The sequence below is a fragment of the Callorhinus ursinus genome, unplaced genomic scaffold (assembly GCF_003265705.2).
Source record: "Callorhinus ursinus isolate GAN/ISIS: 27379988/994484 unplaced genomic scaffold, GSC_fseal_2.0 scaffold15, whole genome shotgun sequence".
Lineage (NCBI taxonomy): Eukaryota > Metazoa > Chordata > Mammalia > Carnivora > Otariidae > Callorhinus > Callorhinus ursinus.
The window spans coordinates 7,535,021-7,561,168 of NW_027397077.1; the positions used below are offsets into that span (position 1 = coordinate 7,535,021).

Consider the following 26,148-nt stretch of genomic DNA (forward strand, 5'->3'; position numbering starts at 1 on the left):
GGTGCAGGTGAAGTGAGACTAGCTTCTGCATCTCTCTGCCATGAAGAAAACTAGCTTTGTAGATGCTTTGTTAACCAGAGCAGACTCACTCCTAGAGGATGCCAGCGGGGCAGAGGTGAGTGGGGTAGCAAGTGTTTCTGAGCCTCCTATCCATCTGCCCCTGGGCTGCATATGGGCATAAGCCCTCTAGCTGCAGGCACTGCCTGATGAAGAGAAGGCCGAATGTCACCACCATCACCTGTACTCTTAGATTTGCCTCTCTAGCCACTGCAGTTCTCTGAAATTTTCCCACCATTCTGTTTGGACAGAGTATCAGATGAGATCAACCACTGGGGGAGGGAGGTGGAGTGCTGCTCTGGCGCCGAGCACTGTGTGCCACTTGCTTACCACTCACTGACTTCAGTAGCAAGAGCCTCCAGGATGCTCCTGGATAAACATCATCTTTGTGGCCACACATTGTTTTATGAGCTGAGTCATCAGACTGGCTGACTCCTTAAATGCTGCTATCTGATTCTCCAGGCAGCAGAAAAAACAGGAGAAGATACGAAGTGTAGCTCATTGAGCTTTGTAGAGTGGGCTGGTCTCATTGGCCAAAAGTGATGGGGGGATTTATCATGATGGAGTTTGCTTATGTTAAAAAATTGTTGATTAACTTCCATTTGAGTGAAAAAGACGATGCTGTCTGCATTTCTTGTATGTTATATATAAAATCTGTTTGGTTATGGGCTATTTTTCATAGCCACCAGTCTTAAAGAACATCCCGCTGAAAACTTGATTCCTTCCTCAGTCAGCAAGTTGCAATTTATCATCTGAGGTAATGAGTTCAGCCCAAAAGTAATAGTGACATGTTAAGTCAAACTGTTTGCAGGGTAGACGAACCAAGAGAGACGATGGACTCTGAAAAACAAACTGAGGGTTCTAGAGGGGAGGGGGTGGGGGGATGGGTTAGCCTGGTGATGGGTATTAAAGAGGGCACATTCTGCGTGGAGCACTGGGTGTTATGCACAAACAATGAATCATGGAACACTACATCAAAAACTAATGATGTAATGTATGGTGATTAACATAACAATAAAAAATTAAAAAAAAAGAAACTGTTTGCAGCCTTGTTTCTTAGATAAGAAACCATGTTTATCTTTTACATAGCTACTCAGTAAGATATCTCAATGAATTTTTAATTAAAGCCAATGTGCCTGTATCAAGGAAATTTACTCTTATTCATTCAAGTTTCTGAATTTGGAGACTTGTGACTTGCTGAAGTAAATTTCTCAGTTCTCTTTATAATGTATTGCATTATGGTCTCAGGAAACATACAGGTAGTTCATTCACCCAAGAGTATATGTTGACTTCCTGTTAGGTGGTAGGCATTATGTTAGTCTCTGTGTGGGGTAAAAATAAACGAAAAGCAATCTTTGCCACTGAAGAAGGAAACAGATGTTTGTCAATGTGCAAGGCAGACACATTTGATCTCTTGGAGGAAGGTGGGATGAGCCGGTGCTACAGGAAAGGTCCTCATGGGAGAGCAAAATCCCCTTCAGCAAAGGGCAGTTGGGGAAGCTTTCCTGGGGAGAGCGGCCCTTGGAGGGTGAGGAAGGTCCATGAGTTTCAAGAGAGGGGAGTACATGGGTTCAGGGATACTGTATGCAAAGGCCCAGCCAGATTCAGGGAAGGGCAGCTGCTTGTTTCTGGAGTTGGGATGGCCCTGGGGACTTCTGGGAGAACAGTTTCTGGGAGGTGACAGGGTCAGAAACCAGAACTTCTGAGAGTCAAATGAAATTGCTTTGAAATAATCTGGAGTGGATGATTCTCTTTCAAAGTCAGAGAGAGAGAGAGGACGGCAGATGAGGGTACCGACAGGGCAGATGTTCCTGGGACCACATAAGGAGCCTGTGGAGCAGAACTGGGTGAAAATGGAGTGCAGGTAGCAACAATGGTGTAGTGAGTTCCTGGGGATCCTGAGAAGGAGCAGATGGTGAAGGTGGGTGGTGGTGAAAATATAGGAAGTGGATGGAGAAGAGGGGAGGGCAGGGCACTGAGGGGCCTGACTTTCAGAGGCAAGCTGAAGGTTGGCTCACATGCTGGGAGGGGTGTGTATGTGTGGGGTGAGAGTGGTCTGAGAGCATGAGGAAGGACTCAGAGCAGATGCTGTGGCTGTAGGAAAGCAGGTGTATATCCCTGCTGAAGGCCGGTTCTCCATGATGTGCTCTATGCTCTTTGCTTCAAGAAAACAATCTAAATTTAGTACAAAGAGAAAGACTGTAGAGTCTGGGACTTATCAGATGTCCTTCTTCTCACCTTGGCCCCTTTTCTTTTCTCTTTTTCAGTTCGGATTAATGCATTCCCGTCTCTGAGCTGCGGTGTGTAGTTGTTGATTGGGACTGTCTTCATCTGGGGAAGCTGTCACCTAAGATGAATTCAGACTGGGAACAAGAGAGTAAACTTTGGGAAAACCAGTCCTTAGGCTCTGAGCCAGTGATCATGTAGATCAGCCAATGGGGAGGAACTAAGAGATGAAATAAGAGCTTTAAGGTCGTTTAGAAGGTCTGTATAACTTAACTTGGCCCACTTACTTGCTAGATAGCTCCCTGGAGAAAGCTATGTGGGAATGTGGCTTCATTCTATCATGACATTCCACAGTGGTACTGGGCAGGGGTCTTCCTGGAACAGTTAGCTACATAAATAAGGATACCTCTTTTATTATGTTCTTGGACTCCTCCAACCCCTCAATGTATCTAACTGTTGAGAAACCCGATTATTTACAGAATATTTTCCCAGGACAGGAGTGGGCGGCCTTCATTGCTGGGAGTCTGTAGGTCAGGAGTTGGAAGTCTGCGGCAACAATCCAGGTGAGCTTAGTTAGGCCTGGGAGGAGGAAATAATCATAAAGGGCATTATGAAAAAAGAAGCAACAGGATCTGTTTATTACCAAGATATTCTTGTATTAGTCTTGCTTCCTACTCTATAGGTGTGTGTCAGGTGTTAGGCAAGGTGCTGAGGGGCCAGAAAGATAACTTTAGCCTGGAGCTTTTCTTTTGGGAGCTGACAGTCTTATGGGAGAAATAAGGCACAAATACACACAACTGGAATACTAGTCAAAAGAGGGAAGGATCCAGTCTGCTAGCTGTAGGATCAGGGAAGCCTTCCTGGAAGTTAGGCACTGATCTGGGCTTTAAGAGCAGGGGTGTTCAAGAGTGATATTGAGGGATGATGACACCAGGGTTTTGGCTTGGAAGTGCTGGTAACAGAGATGGATGGATCTGCTGGGATTAGTGCTGGGAACACAATGTGGTCCAGATGTAGGTGGAAAGGAGAAGTCCTGCAGTTGCCAGGATTATCCCGGTCTTTGGCGAATGGTTGACCTAGAGTCACAAGGTGATATTTGCAGAAGTAAGAGGGAACAGACTTTGTGGGGGAGGAAAGGGGAAAAGTTTTGGGACCGAGCCAGAAACTCTGAATAGCCTGAGCCTGTAAGGCAGAGACTTAGGGGCAGCAGAGGCGGTGCCCAGGGCAGGATTCAGACCCCAAACATTTACCGCATAGGCCAACTCAGCGAAACTAGAACCAAGAAGGCGGCAGGATTTCGGCCTAGAAGGCATCCCAGAGATGAAGAGCGAGGGGCCTGAGTATGCTCCACCTTGTTCTTCCGCGGCGACTCCACCTTTCGGGTCTGGCGATAAGCAGGGTAGTTCCAGGGACCTTTCCGGCGAACGGCCGTGAGACCACGCTGTGGGTGACACTGGGATGGGTCCGAAGACAGTAGCCTTCCCTTTTTTTTCGGCCCTCCGCTCTCCGACAGGGGCCCCGCGGCAATCTCGGTGTGCCTGGCAGGAGGCACCGGACGCGCAAGCCTCTAGCGGCCTGGGGCTTCCCACCTGCCCAGCCCGCCTCTTCCAGCGCTTGCGGCCGCCAAGGGCGGGGGTCCGCGGAGGAGCCAGGCCTGGCCCCCGCGGGGCCGTCCAATCACCTCTCGCGGATTTCCCTCCGCTGGCGCGCGGCGGCGGCGCGTGGGCTCGCGCGCGGGCTCGGGCGGCGCGAGCCCGGGTAGCGCGAGCCCCCGCGCGCCGGGGAGTGGCGCATGCGCGGCCGTCCTGCGAGCCCGCTGAGGCGAGCCGAACCGCGGCGGCGCCGGGAGCCGAGCGGCGGAGCTGTGAGGGACTGAGCGGCGGCGCGGGAGCAGCGGCGACGGACAGGTGGAGAGCCCTTGGCTGCGCCGCCCGGGACTGCTGGGCCGCCCGCGGAGCTTCGCGGTCCGGACGTGGCGGCGGCAGCGGCATCCCGGACGGCCTGTGAGGGATGCGCCGCCCACTGCCCCGCGCCGCCTGACCGCCCCCGCTTCGGCTTGCGGTGCGCCACAGCCGGGCCCGCGGCCGTCCCCGCCGCGCTGTCGCCCGGCCGGCGGGCCCGCGGGGCCGCGCCCGGCCCGGCCATGTGGACCCCCACGGAGGAGGAGAAATACGGCGTAGGTAGGTGAGGCTCCGGCCTGGCCGCAGCGGGGGTCCCGGGGACGCGCCCGTGCTCTCGGCCCCGGGGCGGCCCCGCCTCGATTCGCTCCCGCGCGCCTCCGCCCCTGCCCGCAGGCTGCGCGGCCTCGGCGCGGGGCGAGCGCGGGGCGAGCGCGGGGCGGGGGCGGCGCGGGCGGGGCGCGGGCGTGGGGGTGGGAGCGGGTCTTGGGGCGTGGGGAGGGCAGCAGGGGGCGCTGGTGGCGCGGCCTCGGCAGGTACGGCCCGCGGGAGGGGCGGGTAGGGTGGGCTGGGCCCCTGTGGCTGCGCGAGGTTTCTGGCGTGGGGCACGGGGCAGTTTTACCCAAGAAGCCAAATCATGAGAGTCTTGTTTTCTCCGCTCCCAAATCTCAATTTTAATGAGTTTCCGCACCTGAGTTGAGGAGCCCGATGACTATTTATTTTTGGTCTGGAACCTTTCAAATAAAAGGACAAAAACGTTGACATCATTTTTCTCCAGTTCAAAATTTTGCAGACATTTGACTGCAAATGTTTGATCTGTTTTAATTTGTTTTGCCTTCAGTATTAGAAATAATTACCTTACAATGGGAAGTGTTTTTGGACATGTCTCAGTGTTAAGTTTAGTATGTATTAACAGTTTTGTTAAAAAAAAACAAAACAAAACACCAACCAAACCTGTTTTCATGAGACCGTCATTTCTCTTAGAATCCTCTTTTTATCCGTTATAAGTGTTAAGCTCCTGAAGCTAAATAATTCTTGTAACATTAAACTTCTGTAAAAAGAATGTTCGATAATTTAAGGGATTGAATGTTAGTTTTCCTTTTATAATGTTAGTGTTTTGTGGCAATAACGTGATAAAAGAGTTCAGCTACATTGCATTATTGTAAGTCATCTCTCATCTTGTTGGGTTAAAAACAGATTTAAAATGTTGAGTGTATGGGTTCCTCTCCCTCCCAAGCTTGTAATGGAAAACTATAGATGGGGAAACTGTCTAAACATAGACTTTTATTTTCCTTTTTTAACTGCAGTTCAATCAAGATTTAGCTCACAATTTACTACGAAATAACTTTTTAAACTGGCAGTAGTAACAAACATTTAGGAGTACCATCAGGCAAGTTATCATGTGAAAATTGAATTTATTTAAATTTAAGGACCTGCAGAGAGATCTTCTGTGCTGGTAGAAAATCCTGTTTTGAAAGGTAACTTTCTGGAGTTTTTTTATTTTATTTATTTTTTATTTATTATTTTTTTTTTATTAGCTGTGCTATAATGGCACGATTCCATACTAGGATGGAAGTGAAAAAAGGATCCCTAGTACTTGAGTCTCTGTTGAGAAGGAGTTAGGAAATGAGCAAAGAGCTGGGATTCACCTCTGGGGACATTTTACCCTTTTTCTTGGAGCGTTCTCTAAATACTAAATAGATATGAAGAGTTGATGGTTTATCTTCTCCATAACTTGCTTTCAGGGCTGCTGAAGTAGAATAACAGATAATTGATGTGAAAGTGGTCAACTGTTCAGTGGCACCTAAGTGATAATTCCTTCTGGGGAAGAGCCCTTGAGTAGGGAATTAGCTGAATTCTGAGTCCTGGCTTCTCTTTTCTGGTGTTGTGGGCAAGTTATTTAACATCATTTTCTTAATGTGTAAATTGGGGGTAATATTTACCTACAGGGTTGTGAAAATCAAAGGAGAGCATACCAAGTGCTTAAAAAATGTTAATTTCTTCTTTTCCCTCCAGTACTTAAAGTAATAGTAACATTAGGTATTTCCTCTGATGTGTTAGTTCTTAGAAGGAGGCAATGCAAGGTAATCAAGATAGGCATATGTGAATCTCAAAGCACTAGGATTTGGTGTGTGATTTAATCAGGAAGATGGAATGAAGTTCTTGCATTCTTAGGACTGTGAGTTTAGCTTTAGAAAAATGGTTATTTCCCGGGAGGGGCACTGCATTGGGCACAGGGCAGGACCTGAGTGCTTGGTAAATGAGAGAGACAGTTATTCTGATATTAACAGCTGTGATTTAGTGTAATTTAGATGCCTTTTCTGCCAAACAAGGCATCTCTTTTCCTGTTTCTCTTACAGCTCTCTTCTGTCCCTTCCTCAGTTATGATCTGAAAGATTGTTCAGAACTCAGGGTACATCTCTTTCCATAAACATGTTAGGGCTACACCCCTAGGCCTTTTGTTTAATAAAATCCAGTTCAGCCTATAAGTAGCTTAAATATTGTACTTATAATAAGAAAAACAGTGAATAAAAAATAGTATGCTAGCTGCATTATTTAATTGCTAGCTTGAAAATCTGTTATCATTATTCCTATGAGAAAATATTTTGAGTTTCATCTTTGATTTTTATGACCAACTTGGAACACAGGTTTCTCTCTCTGCTTGCTAATCCATAATCCTTATAGCAGGGAGGGAAAACTTGTACCTACTTCCTACTAATTTGGAGAAACTGCTTGGATGTTAGTGAGGGAAGGAGTCCTCTGTTGCGGCTGTGCAAAGGAGTTTTTTTTTTCCTACCTCAGCTGTTCATCTGTATTTGACATTGGTAAGGTGTTTGAGATCCTGTAGAAATATCTTACTGGCTTTTAATTTTTTTAAATATAGGAATTCTGTACAGTGTTTTCAAATTATTTGATGTATCCACTTCGAACTAGGTGATATCTGAGCTTTCGTTTTCCTTTTTATTTATTTTGTTGTTATTTTTTAAAGATTTTATTTGTTTATTTGAGAGAGAGAGAGCAAGCGAGAGAGCAAGAGAGCATGAGCCAGGTGAGGGGTAGAGGCAGAGGGAGAAACAGACTCCCTGCTGAGCAGGGAGCCCAGTGGGACTCGATCCCAGGACCCTGAGATCATGATCTGAGCTGAAGGCAGACGCTTAACTGAGCCACCCAGGCGCCCTATTTTTATTATTTTTTAATTAACATATAATGTGTTATTTTTTTCAGGGGTACAGGTCTGTGAGTCATCAGTCTTACACAATTCACAGCACTCACCATAGCATATACCCTCCCCAATGTCCATCACCCAGCCACCCCATCCCTTCCACCCCCCTCCACTCCAGCAACCCTCAGTTTTGTTTCCTGAGATTTAGAGTCTCTTATGGTTTGTCTCCCTCTCTGGTTTCGTCTTGTTTCATTTTTTCCTCCCTTCCCCTATGATCCTCTGTCTTGTTTCTCAAATTCCTCATATAAGTGAGATCATATGATACTTGTCTTTCTCTGATTGACTTATTTCGCTTTGAGCTTCCATTTTCATTGTAATCTGTGGTTGACTTTAGGTGAAGTGGAGGAAACTGTCCTTTTTGGAGGTTTAGTCATGGGCCAGTCAGTGTGCTGCTAGGGATTCTCATTTAGGTTGCACCATGTAGATTCCTAGAGCAGTTCTAATATAATCGTCATCATACTGATGAAGAAACTGGATCTTAGAAGTTGTTAGTGCTTTTTTGCCCTTCAACAATTGAATATTCCCCTTAATTTTCTTCCTGGCAATGGGCAATATTTTGTGATATAGTTGACTCTCTTGCTGTTCTTCTCTAGTATTAAAGGGACTTTTTTTTTTTTTGAACTGAACTTGTTAGCTCAAGTTCTGATTCCTTATGTCTCTTTCCCTCTGAGGTTCTCTGCTCTCCTTCTGTTGCCATGAATGCTTGCAAAGCCCTGCATCTTTCCATTCTTTATTTTACCTTTCCAAGGTGCATTATGTGAGAACAATCCAACTATTTTTGTGAAACAGTCTTTTCCCATATTGATGGTGCCCAAACTACCAAATATGGAAACCAAAGACCAAGAAAATACTTTTCTCATCCTTTAACCGCAGAAGCAGTAGCAGCAGCAGCAGCAAACACCAATAACAAATAAAACAAGAGTGTTTATAATTAATTTCTAAAATAGAATAGCAGCAAAAGTTTGAGTACGTATATACTAGTTTGGCATTTTAGAAGTGGAAGCTTGCCTCAGGTCATCATCTTATTTATTCTGCTGTCATAAGGTAAAAATTTTTTAAATTTTAATTTTATTTATTATTATTATTTTTAAAGATTTTATTTATTTATTTGAGAGAGAGAGAATGAGAGATAGAGAGCACGAGAGGGAAGAGGGTCAGAGGGAGAAGCAGACTCCCTGCCAAGCAGGGAGCCCGATGTGGGACTCGATCCCGGGACTCCAGGATCATGACCTGAGCCGAAGGCAGTTGCTCAACGAACTGAGCCACCCAGGTGCCCTATTATTATTATTTTTTAAAGATTTATTTGACAGAGACACGGGAGAAGAGGGAACACAAGCAGGGGGAGTGGGAGAGGGAGAAGCAGGTTTCCTGCGGAGCAGGGAGCCTGATGTGGGACTCGATCCCAGCACCCTGGGATCATGACCTGAGCTGAAGGCAGACGCTTAACCAACTGAGCCACCCAGGCGCCCCTAAAATTTTTTTTAAAATAACTCAGGGCATTGGTTGCTGATTTTCTAATATACACTTAGTAAACCATGACAATTTTTCCTTATTACTAACCAGAATACCTTATATTTTAGTTTTGTAATGTTTTGTTTATTTATTTGTTTAATTAAAAGATTTATGTTATATTTATTTTTATCTAATTTAAAGAGTAATTCATATTTTCTGCCTTACTTTTACCAGAATTTCTTTTGTTTGATTTTCCCCAGGTAGGAAATAAAAAGCATTTAAAAAAAAAAAAAGCCCTGAGTCCTTAAAAGAAATTTACCTTGTAGAGATTCTGTGGTGCAGAGGCAGCTGAAGGTGGGGAGGGAATAGGTTGATGAAACCCAGTTGGAAAGAACCAGTGATCACAAAATTTCAGTAAACCTGTTGGTGAATAGGCTACAACTCACTGAAATAGTGTGAAGGCAGTGGGCTTTTTAGTTACTTGTTCCACGAGGGAATCCCAGTCTTTGAAGCCTCCAAAAGGGCCCCATACCTCTCAGAGGTAAAGACATCCACTAGGGTAGAGAAGATGTCATATACCAAGGACTTTATTTTGTCCTGAAAAGTGAGGATGTGCTTGATGTTTAATGATTGGGTTTTAGTGTTTACAGGGAACTTCCAAATCATGATTCTACTTGAACCTTACACCATAATATTACCTCTCCCCTCATTTTTAAAACTGATGAGAAAGAAACTTTAGTTGAGAGAAGTTAGGTGACTGATAGAAGGAACTTAAGCCAGTTAGTGCTGAGTTGAGATTTGAACCTAGGATTTTGGGATTCTAAGCCACAGCTTCTTTTATTATATCATGTTGCTTCTGAAAGGAATTTGTCAGTAGTGTATGTCTTTTAAGACATTCTCTACAGACTTTTTTTTTTTAAAGATTTTATTTATTCATTTGAGACAGATAGAGAGAGCATGGGCAGGGAGAGAAGCAGAGGGAGAGGGAGAAGCAGGCTCCCCACTGAGCCAGGAGCCTGATGTGGGGCTTGATCCCAGGCCCCTGGGATCATGACCTGGGCCGGAGGCAGACGCTTAACCATCTGAGCCACCCAGGCGCCCCCTCTACAGACTTTTCAATTTAAATTGGATAGTTATACTTAAGGAATTTTATTTCTCTATTAAACATTTATATAAGACTACATGGTATTTATTGTTCTACTTCTAATTGTAATGAGGTACATTGGTAATGAGTGCACATTCAGGGCATGATGAGTCAGAAGGCAGGGTTTTTTTTTTTATGTTCAGTTAGCCAACATATAGTACATCATTAGGTTTTGATGTAGTGTTCAATGATTCATCAGTTGCGTATAACACCCAGTGCTCATCACAACAGAAGGCAGGTTTTTAAACAGCCCTGTAGAGTCTTTTGGTTGTATTGCCTTTTCTTTAGACACTGTTAGTTGAGAGGAAAGAGTTGAATTTAACAAATATTTACTGAGTGCCTTCTCAAACCAAGAGGTCTTTGTTTTGATGTCATTCTGTAAAGCAAACAGGAAATAACCAACAGGAAATTACCAACATTTTTAATAGAAAAGTCATTATGCAACTACAGAAGTAGTCTATTCAAATGTTACAGTTCATTTTACCATGCAGTGTTATAAGAGAATGTGCTTTAGAAACATTAAATTATAAACGTGACACCTTTTTCTATCTAACATTTTTAGACACATTTGAAAGCATAACAGTCTCAAAATAATAGTCATTGAGGTTGAAAGTACTTTATATCATATTTTTACATTGGTGCTAAATTTTAATTTTTTAGTAGTTTGTATTTTAAATCTTTTTTTTGAAATTGTTTCTTTATTCTTGATGATAAGAATGATCTGAAATTGGGCGCCTGGGTGGCTCAGTTTGTTAAGCAACTGCCTTTGGCCCAGGTCATGATCCTGGAGTCCCGGGATCGAGTCCCACGTTCGGCTCCCTGCTCAGCGGGTAGTCTGCTTCTCCCTCTGACCCTCTTCCCTCTCGTGCTCTCTGGCTCTCATTCTCTCTCTCTCAAATAAATAAATAAAATCTTTTTTTAAAAAAAAGAATGATCTGAAATTATTCCCAATGTGTAAGCATTACTGGATATGCCATATTAGGGTTTTAATTCCGATGTTATGCTTTTACTCTAATGAACAAACCTGTTTATGATTATGTTCTCGATTCTTGCATAACCCCTCTTGACAGATTTTGTATGGAAAAGCAAGATTTTTTTCACATAAAGCCTCTAGGAACTTAAAACATTTTTCATAAACACACTGCCAAATGATGTTAGCTGTGGTCCAGGTACTTGCAGTTGATTTGCTATATCACACATTAGGATACTCTAGTAGAGATAATTACCATGTTGGGAAATGTCTTTCAAAGCTTCCTGTTTTCCTACTTTTCTGCAATGGAATAAAATCCCAACCTCCTGCTTCCATCTGTTTCCCCTTCTCTCTTAAAAACTCCTTCATGAGCTCTTACTCATTGGTGAGTGAGAACCAAAATTGATGGAATAATTAGTGTATGATGAATGCAGAATTTTATATTATAGACTTAGTATCATACCTCAGACAGATGTGCATTTGGCCTTTATTCAGATATATCTAGTGACAGTGCCTTCAGTGCCTTGTTTAAACAGTTATGATTTGAACATTCTTCCTTATTTAATAGACTCCCTGTAATTTCTTATAAGTCCATGTTCTGTGCCTACATTTAAATAATTTGCATCATAGCCCTTCAGTAATTCATAGCACTTTAGAACTGTAAAGGATCTTAAAGATACATGGTTTAAGACTCTAAAACTAAGTTAAGTCTAGTTGGAATAGCTAACATTCATTAAGTGTTTACTATGTGCCCAGCACTTACATATTATGGCTCAAATTTGCTTTTTTCAGCCTCATTTGCAGACCTACTTGTACTTTACACTTTAGCCAAACTGAACTTTCCCAAAGTCTTTCAGTCTCGAATTAATTATACCAGTGTGCCATGTGCCAGAACTATTTGTCACCCATTAAACACTTCTTGTTATTTATTGCATCATGTCTTGTTCATGTTATTCCTTTTACATAGGGTCCTTTTTCTTCTCCGTGTCTCAGATTTTTTCCTGCCTAGTGAGGCTCCTTTCATATATCTTTGTAAATCTTTTTCTAGACCCTTGACCCTCTCTTTCTTCAACCAGATTTTATTCTTTTAAATTCATGAAACTTTGTACCTTGCAGTGGTATATTTATTATGTCCTCTTCCACTAGACTAATGTCTTTCCGACTTTTGAATGTGCTCTACAATAAGAAATACATTTAAAATTGCTATCTCTTTTGCGTGTGTATCTACACATACACAGACGTATGTACATGTATATGAAAAAGTTAAACAAAAGTTTGATGATATAGGACTGTGTACTTTGTACAGTGTACTCAGATATTTTCTATTCATTTCTACTTCATTAAGAAATATTGGTGTAAACTCACTCAGTGGATTTTGTGACCCATTGGATGAAAAAACACTGCTTTAGGCTATAAACTCTTAAAAGTAAGGATTATGCCATATTTATATTTATATTTTTGGCAGACACAACTCAGTGCCAGGCATGTAGAAGGTTTTATATATATTTGTAGCATTGAATTGGATGTTTTAAATTAATGTGGCACAAAGCCTGATCTTTGGCGACTTGGCTACCATTTCACACTAGTTATTCATATTGAAGTTATAGTAATTAAACTCTAGGTTTTATTTTACGTGAACTGAAGTCGAGCTAGAGCTTTTCAATCCTGAACTTCTATGATTGATAATAAACATAAATTTAAAATATTAGTTTCATTTAAAAAAGATTTTATATTTATTTCCACTACATTTCATCAGGGGGGAGCATATTTGATTTGCCCCTGTTGGTTCTAAGTTGGTAGGGGGCTTGATGTATTTGGCTCAGCAGTAGAACCTGTCAAATCTTTTTGAAACTTGAGTTTTTGATCCCACGTACTATCTTTTCTTTGAACCTTTATCTACACAATTGATAAACTTGTCTTCTTTTTCCAAGTGGCTGATAAAAGTGTTGAACAGAATCAGAAAAAATTTTATCATCTAGTGGGAAGTATCTAGTTTACATACAAATAGATTTTGCTATGTTGTGTTTTGAAGACAAATTATCTGGATGACTACTGAACATTTTATGAAATTGACAGCTGTTGCCACCTTTGTGAACCTGATGGCGTTTGGGGTTAGGGTGGGCTTTATAGCTAAGGAAGAAAGATGTTGCTAAGAGGTCTGTGTGGCTGAACGTTTAAGTGTGGGGGACAAGGAAATTTTAGCATTAGAAAGATGTTAAGTCCATTTTCATCTCTTGTATGAAATTTCACGTACATTTCACGTACAGGAGAAAGGGTGGTACTAAACTTTCCTTGAGTTTTGTTTTTGACATTGTCTTCACATTTCCTACTCTAGATAAGGCTGGACAACTCAACTCACCTTTTCCAGACAGGCTTAGAACTTCCCTACCTTTGTCACTTCACTTAGGTTCTTATAATATGATGAATGCAATGATTACCTTTCCTGCCGGGGGAATGCCAACTTACAAAGCTCGAATTTCATCTCTTTGATGCCTTCCCCAGCTCTGCTGGATATAAATAAGTGCTGCTGCTTGCTCCTGCAGCAGTTGGTACCAACCTCTGGTATGGCACTTATCCCTTTAGATGCTTAATTTTATCTCTTTGCCTCAGGGAATTGAGTTTCTCCAGGACAAGGAATTTTATCTTCATGTTTGTAACCCCGGGACCTAGCACATAGTGAGTGATCAATAAATGCTTAATTAGGAGTCCAGTCTAGTGAAGAGTTTTATTTTGCTTTGTTAATCCTGGTAGTATTTTATTTTATTTAATTAATTGATTAATTTATTTAAATAAAGATTTTTTATTTATTTGACAGAGAGAGACACAGTGAGAGAGGGAACACAAGCAGGGGGAGTGGGGGGGGGGAAGCAGGCCTCCCGCTGAGAGGGAATCCGATGTGGGGCTCGATCCCAGGACCCTGGGATCATGACCTGAGCCGAAGGCAGACACCCAACGACTGAGCCACCCAGGCGCCCCTTTATTTATTTATTTTTAAAGATTTTATTTATTTGAGAGAGAGAGAATGAGAGAGAGAGCACATGAGAGGGGGGAGGGTCAGAGAGAGAAGCCGACTCCCTGCCGAGCAGGGAGCCCGATGCGGGACTCGGTCCAGGGACTCCAGGATCATAACCTGAGCCGAAGGCAGTTGCTTAACCAACTGAGCCACCCAGGTGCCCAATCCTGGTAGTATTTTAAACGTCAGGCTGTAAATCTAATAATATTTAGTTGTTAGAAATTTGTGCTTTCGTGAATACACATCCCCCCCCCCCCCCCCCCGCCCCCAGCCTATTTCTTGAGCCTGTTAGGAAGTTTTACCCTGAGTTCAAATAACTGACTTTGGGTGGCAGCTTTAGAATTCCAGTGTGAATCCATTTCACCTTGAGTTTCACAGTTATCACAACAATGATTCAGAAATCTTGTAGCAGGTAATTGGGATGTAGTTTGAAATTACCCCAACAATTCTTCTTTCATTTGACACCTTTGGGGAAGCTATGTTTTGGATGAATGACTTTTCCAGAGAACTGAAGGTTAAACCTTTAAAAGCACCAAGAAAAGATTTTGTCTTTTTTTTTGTTGTTGTTGGAATTTTTTCTAAAGTATAATGTATTCTTTCCTGTATTGTGAATTCAGTATGTGGAATACATTCAAGCTTTCTCTTTTTCTGTGTAACATTTTCCTTTTGATTACATAAGATATATATTCATTAGAGAAATGTCAGTAAATATAGAAAAATATACAAAAAAGAACATAAGGGTGATATCTTACTTTTGTAACCCATATATGCCTCCTCTCAACCTATTAGTATATCTTTCTGTTTTTTTTTCTTTGTACACATTCAAATAGGCATTTAGGGGTGTCTGGGTGGCTCAGTCGATTAAGCATCTGACTCTTTTTTTTTAAATTTTATTATGTTAGTCACCATAAAATACGTCATTAGTTTTTGATGTAGTGATCCACGATCCATTGTTTTTGTATAACACCCAGTGCTCCATGCAATACATGCCCTCCTTAATGCCCATCACCAGGCTAACCCTTCCCCCTAACCCCCTCCCCTCTAAAACCCTGTTTGTTTCTCAGAGTCCATAGTCTCTCATGGTTCATCTGTCCCTCCGATATCCCTCCCTTCATTTTTCCCTTCCTTCTCCTAATGTCCTCCATACTATTCCTTATGTTCCACAAATAAGTGAAACCATATGATAATTGACTTTCTCTGCTTGACTTATTTCACTTAGCATAATCTCCTCCAGGCCCATCCATGTTGATGTAAAAGTTGAGTATTCATCCTTTCTGATGGCTGAGTAATATTTCATTGTATATATGGATCACATCTTCTTTATCCATTCATCTGTTGAAGGGCATCTCGGCTCTTTCCACAGTTTGGCTATTGCAGAAATAGCTGCTATGAACATTGGGGTGCATATGGCCCTTCTTTTCATGAGGACAGCAGGGTACTGGCACAAAAACAGACATATAGACCAGTGGAACAGAATAGAGAACCCAGATATGGATCCTCAACTCTATGGTCAAATAATCTTTGACAAAGCAGGAAAAAACATGCAATGGAAAAAAGACAGTCTCTTCAATAAATGGTGCTGGGAAAATTGGACGTCCACATGCAGAAGAATGAAACTCGACCATTCTCTTAACACCATACCCAGAGATAAACTCAAAATGGATGAAAGACCTCAATGTGAGACAGGAATCCATCAAAATCCTAGAGGAGAACATAGGCAGTAACTTCTTTGACATTGCCCACAGCATCTGACTCTTGATACCAGCTCAGGTCTTGATCTCAGGGTTGTGAGTTTGCATCCTGCATTGGGCTCCGTGCTGGGCATGGAGTGTACTTAAATAATATTAAGTAGGCATTTAAAATAAATTTAAGGCCATACTGTATGTATTATCTTATAATCTTTTATTTTTAAAATCTATTATGCTATGAACCTTTTTTAAAGTTTAATTTAATTTTGTTATGTTAGTCACCATACAGTACATCATTAATTTTTGATGTAGTGATCCATGATTCATTGTTTTTGTATAACACCCAGTGCTCCATGCAATACGTGCCCTCCTTAATACCCATCACTGGGCTGGATTGTTCATTGTTTTGATGACTGCTGTTTCATAATATGGACATACTATAGTTTACCTACTACTGCTTCTAAACAGTTGGTTGTTTGAAATTAACTATTGCCAGGACAGTGAAGGTTATTATTTCTCTGCACCCTTGTCAGCTTAGGACATTATTTCCTTCACAGATTTGCATTTTTCAAAAATTCAAAATTGATAAATGCTTGAGAGGAATAAATCCTTAAGCATTACAAAAATAAAGTGTTTCCTACTGCCAGTTCGATTTCTTGGGCATCAATTGTTTAACTGAACTTTCTGACTATTGGATATTATTAATAAAAACAGGTGATTATAATGTTAATACAATGATATTTGTTTGCTTCCTTGTTGAAATCCCTAATTCTATTTAGTGATTCTCTTGTTTTCTCTTTTTCTCATCCAGCTGTGATGCTATTAGAGAATTTGGGGTGGAATATGTGGGACTCTGACTCACTATTGATGACCTGAAAAATTCTTTTTTTTATTTCTATTATTTCTATCTCTGTACATTTCTTTTCTTGGTACCTACTTTGAGTATCATCCTTTTCTTTCTCCTGTTTGTTAGCCACTCATTGCTGTTTTGCTTCTCTCTCCAGCCATACGCTTGCAAGCTAGACCTGAATTGAATTTATTCAAGGGAAATTGAGTAATCAGCCATGTGAAGAACTAAAGTGTGTCCTTTCCTCTCCTTTGGAGTGAGATTCAGTGCCTTTTTGATAGATTCAGTTCTTTTAAAAGAACTTTCTGACTCATGGTCAAGGCTGGGTTCTGTATGAAGGCCTGTCTTTGGAACAGAGGCAGTGCTCTGAGTGATAGAACCTGATGCAAATTTAGTCTGTGCAGAGGGCACTTTCCCTTGTGGATGGGTACATGTAGATAGGACATGATCTGGTACTGCTGCAACCTTTTTGTTATGAGGAGAGCTAGGAAGGTGGGGGTTTTGTTTTACTTTTCGGTATGGGAAAGGGAAAGAACCTTTGAGAAGAAAATCTTTTGATACCTTTTATTTTTATTTTTTTAAAGGTTTATGTAATTTATTTATTTTAGAGAGCGAGAGCACACAGAGGTGTGGGACAGAGGGAGAGACTCCTCACTGAGCACAGAGCCTGACCCAGGGCTTGATCTCATGATCCTGAGCTCACGATTCTCAGCTGAAACCAAGATTTGGACACCTAACTGACTGAGCCACCTAGGCACCCCTGATACATTTAAACATACTGAAATATTTAAGTTCTAACGAGACTGTGGTATATGACTATTAAGTAATGATACTGTGTTTGTCCCACAAAGCACTCATTGTTTTTATTGATTTGCTTTCTCAGATGCTGTAGCAGGTTTCTGTGTTAGTAGTGATCTGTTTTAATTGGTCCCTTCTTTACTTCAGTATTTAAGAACCATTTTTATTGTGGAAAAATACATAATTTACTCATTTTAATTGTACAACTCAGTGACAGTACATTTAAATTAAAAATGTACATTTAAATTGTTGTATAATCATCACTACTATTTACTTCCAGAAATTTTTGATCATTCCAAACAGAAACTCTATACCTCTCCCTGCAGCTCCTGGAAACCTCTATTGTACTTTTTGTTTCCATAAATATGACTATTCTAGAAACTTAGGTAAATGTAATCATACAGTATTTGGCCTTTTGTTTCTGGCTTATGTTACTTACAGCATAATGTTTTCAAGGTTCATCCATGATGTAGCATATATCAGACTTTCATTTCTTTTTATGACTGAATAATATTCCATTGTATGTATATATGACATTTGCTTATCTGTTCCTCTTACGGTGTACACTGGGTTGTTTCCACCTTTTGACTCTTGTTAGTAAAGCTGCTATATGCACACTGGTGTGCAAGTATCAGTTTTAGTCCTTATTTTCACTTCTCTTGGGTATATACCTAAGATTGGAATTGCTGGATCGAATAGTAATTCTATGTTTAGCTTTTTGAGAAATTGCCAAATCATTTTCCCTACTGGCTGTACCATTCATTTTACATTACTAGCGGCAGTGTGTGAGGGTTCCACATCTTCACCAACATTTCTTATTTTCCTTTTTTGATAATAGCCATCTTAAATGGATATGAAGTGGTATCTCATTGTGGTTTTGATTTGCATTTCCTTAATGATTAGTGATGTCAAACATCTTTTCACGTGCTCATTGACCATCTGTAGATCTTCTTTGGAGAAATATTCCATTGTATGTATATATCACATTTTGCTTATTCATTGTTTTTGGATACTTGGGTTGTTTCTATCTTTTGGCTATTACGAATAATGCTGCAGTGAACATTTGGCATATGAATATCTGACTCCCTGTTTTCACATCCTTTGGATATATAGCTAGAAGTAGAATTATTTATCATATGGTAATTCTGTTTAGTTTTTTAAGGAACCACTATAGTTTTTTTTAAGATTTTATTTGACAGAGAAAAAGAGAGAGAGAGCGAGCACAAGCAGGGGGAATGGCGGAGGGAGAAGCAGGCTCCCCACTGAGCAGGGAGCCCGATGCGGGACTCAATCCCAGGACCCTGAGATCATGACCTGAGCCAAAGACAGATGCTTAACTGACTGAGCCACCCAGTTGCCCCTATACTTTTTTTTTTAAAGTTTTATTCCAGAGAGAGAGAGTGAGAGTGAGTGCTGGGGGTGGGGGCCAGGAAGGGCAGAGGAAGAGAGAGAGAGAGAATCTCAAGCAGACATCTCTGTGAGCACGGAGCCCAATGCAGGGTTCGATCCCCGGACCCTGATACCATGACCTGAGCCGAAATGAAGAGTTGGACGCCCAACTGACTGAGTCACCCAGGCTCCCCCACTATACTGTTTTTCATAGTGCCTTCATTATTTTACATTCCCACGAGCAATGTGCAAGGATTCCAATTTCTCTAACTCCTTGCCAGTATGTTACTTTCTGTTTTTTAAAAACATGTCTTTATAATAGCTATCCAGATGGGTGTGGAGTGAGATATCATTGTGGTTTTGATTTGCATTTCCCTAATAATTAATGATGTTGAACATCTTTTTATGTGATTATTGGCTTTTTATGTGATTATTGTATTATTATGTGATGTACACTCTAGCATTCTGGTGTTTTTATTTTTATGTAATAATTTCTTAAAACCGTTCAAGACAGAGAACTATTTAATTTTTTTGAAGAAAATTGGAAAGGTCACTCCTCCCCAGGACTGTGGCTGGGAAGAGTCGGGCCCAGTGGCTCAGCATCCAGAAGCAGCACCCCCCCCCCCCCCCGCGGCTGGCTAAGCATGTGGCAGCATGTACAAACAGGCAGCTCGGAGTCACCTGCAGTCTCTCCCGCAGGGATGGAGCCCGAACCCCCCTCCCTCTCCTTCACTCACCTCCCTGCGGCTGTTGCGACGAGGCTGTTCCGTACTCTCTATGGTGGTGTATATTGGGGTGGGGGGAACAGAGTGTGGAGGATGCTGATGGCCTTCATTTCTCAGCCAGCCTGACCTTTGAGAAAAAAAAATGTGCCCTTGTATGTTTTCTTTGGACAAATGTCTATTCAAGTACTTCGTCCATTTTTTTTCTTTTTCAAGTTTTTATTTAAATTCCAGTTAGGTAACACACAGTATAATATTAGTACCAGGCGTAGAATTTAATGATTTGTCACTTACATACAACACCCAGTGCTCATCACAACAAGTGCTCTTCTTAATACCCATTACCTATTTAACCCATTCCTCTGTCCACCCTCCCTCCAGTAACCCTCAGTTTGGTCTGTATAGTTAAGAGTCTGTTTCCTGGTTTGCTCTCTTCCACCCCCCCACCCTGCCATGTTCATCTGTTTTGTTTCTTAAATCCCACATATGAGTGAAATCATATGGTATTTGTCTTTCTTTGACTGACTTATTTCACTTACCATGGTACTCTCTAGTTCTGTCCATGTCATTGCAAATGGGAAGATTTCATTCTTTTTTATTACTTTGCCCATTTTAAAATAGATCTCTTGTTGTTGTTGTAGTTCTTTATATTTTCTGGATATTAATCCTTTATCAGATACATGGTTTGCAAATGTTTTCTCCCATTTCATGGTTTACCTTTTTACTCTTTTATAGTGTCCTTTGATACACAAAAGTTTCTAATTTTGACAAAGTTAATTTATCTATGTTTTCTTTTGCTGTCTGTGCTTTTGGTGTCATATCCAAAAAACAAAAACAAAAACAAAAACATGGCCAAATCCATCATGAGGCTTTCCCCATGTTTTCTTCTAAGAGTTATATAATAGTTTTAGCTTTTACATGTAGATCTTTGATCCATTTTGAGTTAATTTTTATATAGGTTGTAATGTAGGGGTCCAACTTCATTTTTTGGTATGTGGATATCCAGTTTTCCCAGCACTGTTTGTCGAAGAGTCCTTTCCCATCAAAAGATCTTAGCATCTTTGTTTGAAAATCATTTGACTGTATATGTGTTTATTTCTGGGCTCTCTAGTCCATTGGTGTATATGTGTCTTTATGCCACTACCACACTGTCTTGATTATTGTAGCTTTGTTTTTTTTTTCTCTCTTTTTTTTTAAATTTTATTATGTTTGTAGTAGGTTTTGAAATCAGGAAGTGAGTTCTCCAACTTTGTTTTTTCTCAAGATTGTTTTGGCTATTTGGAATTCCTTGAGATTCTGTGTGAACTTCTAGGATGAATTTTTCTATTTCTGCAAAAAATATTATTGGGATTTTGATAGGGATTGCATTGAATTTGTAGATTGCTTTGGGTAGTATTGTCATCTTAACAATATTAAGTCTTCCAGTCAATATCTGTGGATGTCTTTATGTTTATTTTGACTGTCTTTAACTTCAACAGTGTCTTGTAATTTTCAGTGTACAACCCTTTCACCTTTTTGATTAAATTTATACTTATTTTATTTTCAGTGATGCTTTTGTAAATGGAGTTTTTTCTTAATTTTGTTTTTGTATTCATTGTTAGTGTATAATAATGCAACTGATTTTTGCATGTTAATTTTATATACTGCAACTTCTTAGTTCATCTGTTAACTCTGATTTTGGTGGCGGGGGTGGGGGGCGGGCGGCGTCTAGATTCTATAAGGTTGTCTACATATAAGAGCTTATCATTTGCAAAGAGAGACAATTTTACTTCTTCTTTTCCAATTTGGATGCTTTTTGTTTGTTTGTTTTTTTGCCTAATTGCTCTGGCTGGAACTTCTAGCCCTGTGTGGAATAGGTGAAAGCAGGAATTTTTGTTCTGTTCCTTATCTGAGGGGAAGAGCTTTCAGTATTTCATCACTGAGTATGATGCTAGCTGTGCATTTTTCTTATTTGTTATTTTTTTTCTTTAGCTGAAAATTAATTTCCATTTCACTTAGTTCGTGCTACTACTTGTTAGGGGCCCTGCCTTGCATGTTGTTTTAATCTGTGAAAGTATGTATCACCTGAATCTGGGCATTTGATTGATCGATTCCTTCCTCTCAGAATTCATGTCTCATTTTGCTGGTAGTTCTGTGCCCTTCCTCAATCCTGATTCTTTCTTACCATATTAGTTAATATGGTAAAGATACTAAAAACTTACTTATATAATTTTAAAGAATAATTTATTTTTAAATAATTTATTTTATTTTTTAAACAATAATTTGAAATTACACAAGTTAACATGCAGTTATTGTTGGAAAAATAAAAATAGAAGGATGGGTAAAACACATTTATTTAGCCCAGATCTTACAACCTAGAGATAGTGATTTTATGGTTACCTTCAGGCCCCTTTAATCAAATGAAAATGATTTGAAAGTTGAATTTGAAGATAAAATATTTAAAGTCAGTCTGATCTTCTTGAATCAACACATGAGTGGTTCTTGGGGGCCTGGGTGGTGCAGTTGGTTAAGTGTCAGACTTTTGGTTTCGGCTCAGGTGGTGATTTTGGGGTCGTGGGATTGTACAAAGTAAATAGTGGAATAATAATTTCAAACACTTACGTAGTATTTCCTTTGTAGTAGGTACTATTGTAAGTGCTTTACGTGCATTAACTCTTTAATCCTCACTGTAATTTCATGAAGTACATATTATTATTATCCCTGTTTTTAAAGATGAGGAAACTGGGACACAGGAAGGTTAAGCACCTTGCCTAAAGTTATACAACCAATAAGTGATAGAGCTAAGATTCAGACCCAGGCATTGGACTTATTTCGCTTAGCATAATACCCTCTAGTTCCATCCACATCATTGCAAATGGCAAGATTTCGTTTTTTTTTTTTTTTTTTTTTGATGGCTGCATAATATTCCATTGTAGATACATACCAGATCTTCTTTACCCATTCATCTGTTGATGGACATCTATGTTCTTTTCATAGTTTGGCTGTTGTGGACATTGCTGCTGTAAACATCAGGGTGCATGTACCCCTTTGGATCACTACATTTGTATCTTTGGGGTAAATACCCAGTAGTGTAATTGCTGGGTTGTAAGGTAGCTCTATTTTCAACTTTTTGGGGAACCTCCATACTTTTTTACAGAGTGGCTACACCAGCTTGCATTCCCACCAACAGTGTAGGAGGGTTCCCCTTTCTCCGCATCCTCGCCAACATCTGTCGTTTCCTGACTTGTTAATTTTAACCATTTTGACTGGTGTGAGGTGGTATCTCAGTGAAGTTTTGATTTGTATTTCCCTGATGCCGAGTGATGTTGAGCACTTTTTCATGTGTCTGTTGGCCATTTGGATGTCGTCTTTGCAGAAATGTCTATTCCTGTCTTCTGCCCATTTCTTGATTGGATCATTTGTTCTTTGGGTGTTGAGTTTGATAAGTTCTTTATAGATTTTAGATACTAGCCCTTTATCTCATATGTCATTTGCAAATGTCTTCTCCCATTCTGTCAGTTGTCTTTTGGTTTTGTTGACTGTTTCCTTTGCTGTGCAAAAGCTTTTTATTTTGATGAAGTCCCAATAGTTCATTTTTGCCCTTGCTTCCCTTGCCTTTGGCGATGTGTCTAGGAAGAAGTTGCTGCGGCTGAGGTCGAAGAGGTTGCTGCCTATGTTCTCCTCTAGGATTTTGATGGGTTCCTGTCTCACATTTAGGTCTTTCATCCGTTTTGAGTCTATTTTTGTGTGTGGTGTAAGGAAATGGTCCAATTTCATTCTTCTGCATGTGGCTGTCCAATTTTCTCAACACCATGTGTTGAAGAGACTGTCTTTTCTCCATTGGACATTCTTTCCTGCTTTGTTGAAGATTAGTTGACCATAGAGTTTAGTGTCCATTTCTGGACTCTCTATTCCGTTCCATTGATTGATGTGTCTGTTTTTGTGCCAGTACCATACTCTCTTTATGCTTACAGCTTTGTAAAAGAGCTTGAAGTCTGGAATTGTGATGCCACCATTTTTGTTTTTCTTTTTCAATATTCCTGTGGCTATTCGGGGTCTTTTCTGGTTCCATACAAATTTTAGAATTATTTGTTCTATTAATTTGAAAAAATGTTGATGGTATTTTTATAGTGGTTGCATTAAATGTGTAGATTGCTGTAGGTAGCATAGACATTTTCACAATATTTGTTCTTCCAATCCATGTACATGGAACATTTTTACATTTCTTTGTGTCTTAATATCTTTCATGAGTATTCTGTAGTTTTCTGAGTACAAATTCTTTGCCTCTTTGGTTAGATTTACTCCTAGGTATCTTATGGTTTTGGGTGTCGTTGTAAATGTGATCAACTCCTTAATTTCTCTTTCTTCTGGCTCAGTGGTGGTGTATAGGAATGCCACTGATTTCTGTGCATTGATTTTATATCCTGCCACTTTACTGAATTCCTGTATGAGTTCTGGCAGTTTTGGGGTGGAGTCTTTTGGGTTTTCCATATAAAGTGTCATATCGTCTGCAAAGAGTGAGAGTTTGACTTCTTCTTCGCCAATGTGGATGCCTTTTATTTCTTTTTGTTGTCTGCTGAGGCTAGGACTTCTAATAGTATGTTGAATAGCAGTGGTGATAGTGGACATCCCTCTGCTGTGTTCCTGACCTGAGGGGAAAAGCTCTCAGTTTTTCCCCACTGAGAATGATAATCACTGTGGGTTTTTCATAGATGGCTTTTATGATATTGAGGTATATACCCTCTATGCCTATACTCTGAAGAGTTTTGATCAAGAAAGGATGCTGTACTTTGTCAAATGCTTTTTTCCTGCATCTATTGAGAGGATTATATGATTCTTGTTCTTTCTTTTGTTAATGTATTGTATCACGTTGATTGATTTGCGGATGTTGAACCAACCTTGCAGCCCAGGGATACATCCCAGTTGGTCGTGGTGAATAATTCTTTTAATGTACTGTTGGATCCTATTGGCTAGTATTTTAGTGAGAATTTTTGCATCCATGTTCATCAAGGATATTGGTCTGTCATTCTCCTTTTTAATGGGGTCTTTGTCCGGTTTAGGGATCAAGGTAATGGTGGCCTCATGAAACGAGTTTGGAAGTTTTCCTTCCATTTCTATTTTTTGGAACAGTTTCAGAAGAATAGGTATTAATTCTTCTTGAAATGTTTGGTAGAATTCCTCTGGGAAGCCATCTGGCCCTGGGCTTTTGTTTCTTGGGAGATTTTTGATGACTGCTTCAATTTCCTTTTTCTTGTTCTTTCTTTTATTAATGTATTATTAATGCTTCAATTTCCTTGCTGGTTATGGGTTTGTTCAGGTTTTCTATTTCTTCCTGGTTCAGTTTTGATAGTTTACACATCTCTAGGAATGTATACATTTCTTCCAGATTGTCTAATTTGCTGGCATATAGTTGCTCATAATACATTCTTATAATTGTTTGTATTTCCTTGGTGTTAGTTATGATCTGTCTTTCATTCATGGTTTTATTTATTTGGGGTCATTTCTCTTTTCTTTTTGATAAGTCTGGCCCGGGGTTTATCAATCTTATTAATTCTTTCAAAGAATGAGCTCCTAGTTTCGTTGATCTGTCCAGTAGTTTTTTTGGTTTCTATTTCATTGATTTTTGTTCTGATCTTTATTATTTCTCTTCTCCTGCTGGGTTTAGGCTTTATTTGCTGTTCTTTCTCCAGCTCCTTTAGGTGTAGGGTTAGGTTGTGTATTTGAGACCTATCTTGTCTTGAAAAAGTCTTGTATTGCTAATCACTTTTCTCTTAGGACCGCCTTTGCTGCATCCCAAAGATTTTGAACAGTTGTGTTTTTTTATTTTCATTTGTTTCCATGAATTTTTTTAATTCTTCTTTAATTTCCTGGTCGACCCATTCATTCTGTAGTAGGATGTCCTTTAGTCTCCATGTATTTGAGTTCTTTCTGACTTTCTTCTAGTGATTGAGTTCTAGGTTCAAAGCATTGTGGTCCAAAAATATGCAGAGAATGATCCGTATCTTTTGGTCTCGGTTGAGACCTGATTTGTGACCTAGGATGTGATCTATACTGGAGAATGTTCCATGGACACTAGAGAAGAATGTGTATTGTGTTGCTTTGGGTTGGAATGTTCTGAATATATCTGTGAAGTCCATTTGGTCCAGTGTGTCATTTAAAGCCTTTATTTCCTTGTTGATCTTCTGCATAGATCTGTTCTTTGCACTGAAGGTGGTGTTCAAGTCCCCCACTATTATTGTATTGTTGTCGATGTGTTTCTTTGCTTTTGTTAAGTGGACTTATATAATTGGCTGCTCCCATGTTTGGGGCATAGATATTTACAAATGTTAGATCTTCTTGTTGGATAGACCCTTTAAGTAGGTTATAGTGTCTTTCCTTATGTCTTATTATAGTCTTTGGTTTAAAATCTAATTGGTCTGATATAAGGATTGCCACCCCACTTTCTTTTGATGTCCATTAGCATGGTAAATGGTTTTTCCATCCCCTCACTTTCAATCTGGAGGTGTCTTTGGGTCTAAAATGAAACAGCATATCAATGGGTCTTGTTTTTTTTATCCAGTCTGATATCCTGTGTCTTTTGATTGAGGCATTTGGCCCATTTACATTCAGGGTAACTATTGAAAGATATGAATTTAGAGTCATTGTATTGCTGTAAGATGACTGTTAGTGTCTATTGTCTCTCTTCCTTTCTGATCTGTTACTTTTAGGCTCTCTCTTTGTTAGAGGACCCCTTTCAATATTT

General features: G+C 40.2%; 1 protein-coding gene and 1 long non-coding RNA gene across 7 annotated transcripts in view; one reads left to right on the forward strand and one right to left on the reverse strand.

The window, feature by feature from the left end:
* Positions 1 to 2,303: 2,303 nt before the first annotated feature.
* On the reverse strand, positions 2,304 to 3,892 carry LOC141374241 (uncharacterized). The gene is made up of 3 exons (XR_012380986.1): positions 3,635 to 3,892; positions 2,571 to 2,862; positions 2,304 to 2,420 (listed from the first exon to the last, which is right to left on the reverse strand). It is a non-coding gene; the product is annotated as an uncharacterized lncRNA (long non-coding RNA).
* Positions 3,893 to 4,104: 212 nt separating this feature from the next.
* The window catches only part of DOCK3 (dedicator of cytokinesis 3), a 525,427-nt gene continuing 503,383 nt past the window's right edge, over positions 4,105 to 26,148 (forward strand). For all 6 annotated transcript variants that reach the window (XM_025885347.2, XM_073901288.1, XM_073901292.1 and 3 more), the window contains exon 1: positions 4,105 to 4,463. In XM_025885347.2, coding sequence (XP_025741132.1) covers positions 4,427 to 4,463 — 37 coding nt within the window. In that variant the 5' untranslated portion in view covers positions 4,105 to 4,426. The remainder of the gene's footprint in view (positions 4,464 to 26,148) is intronic.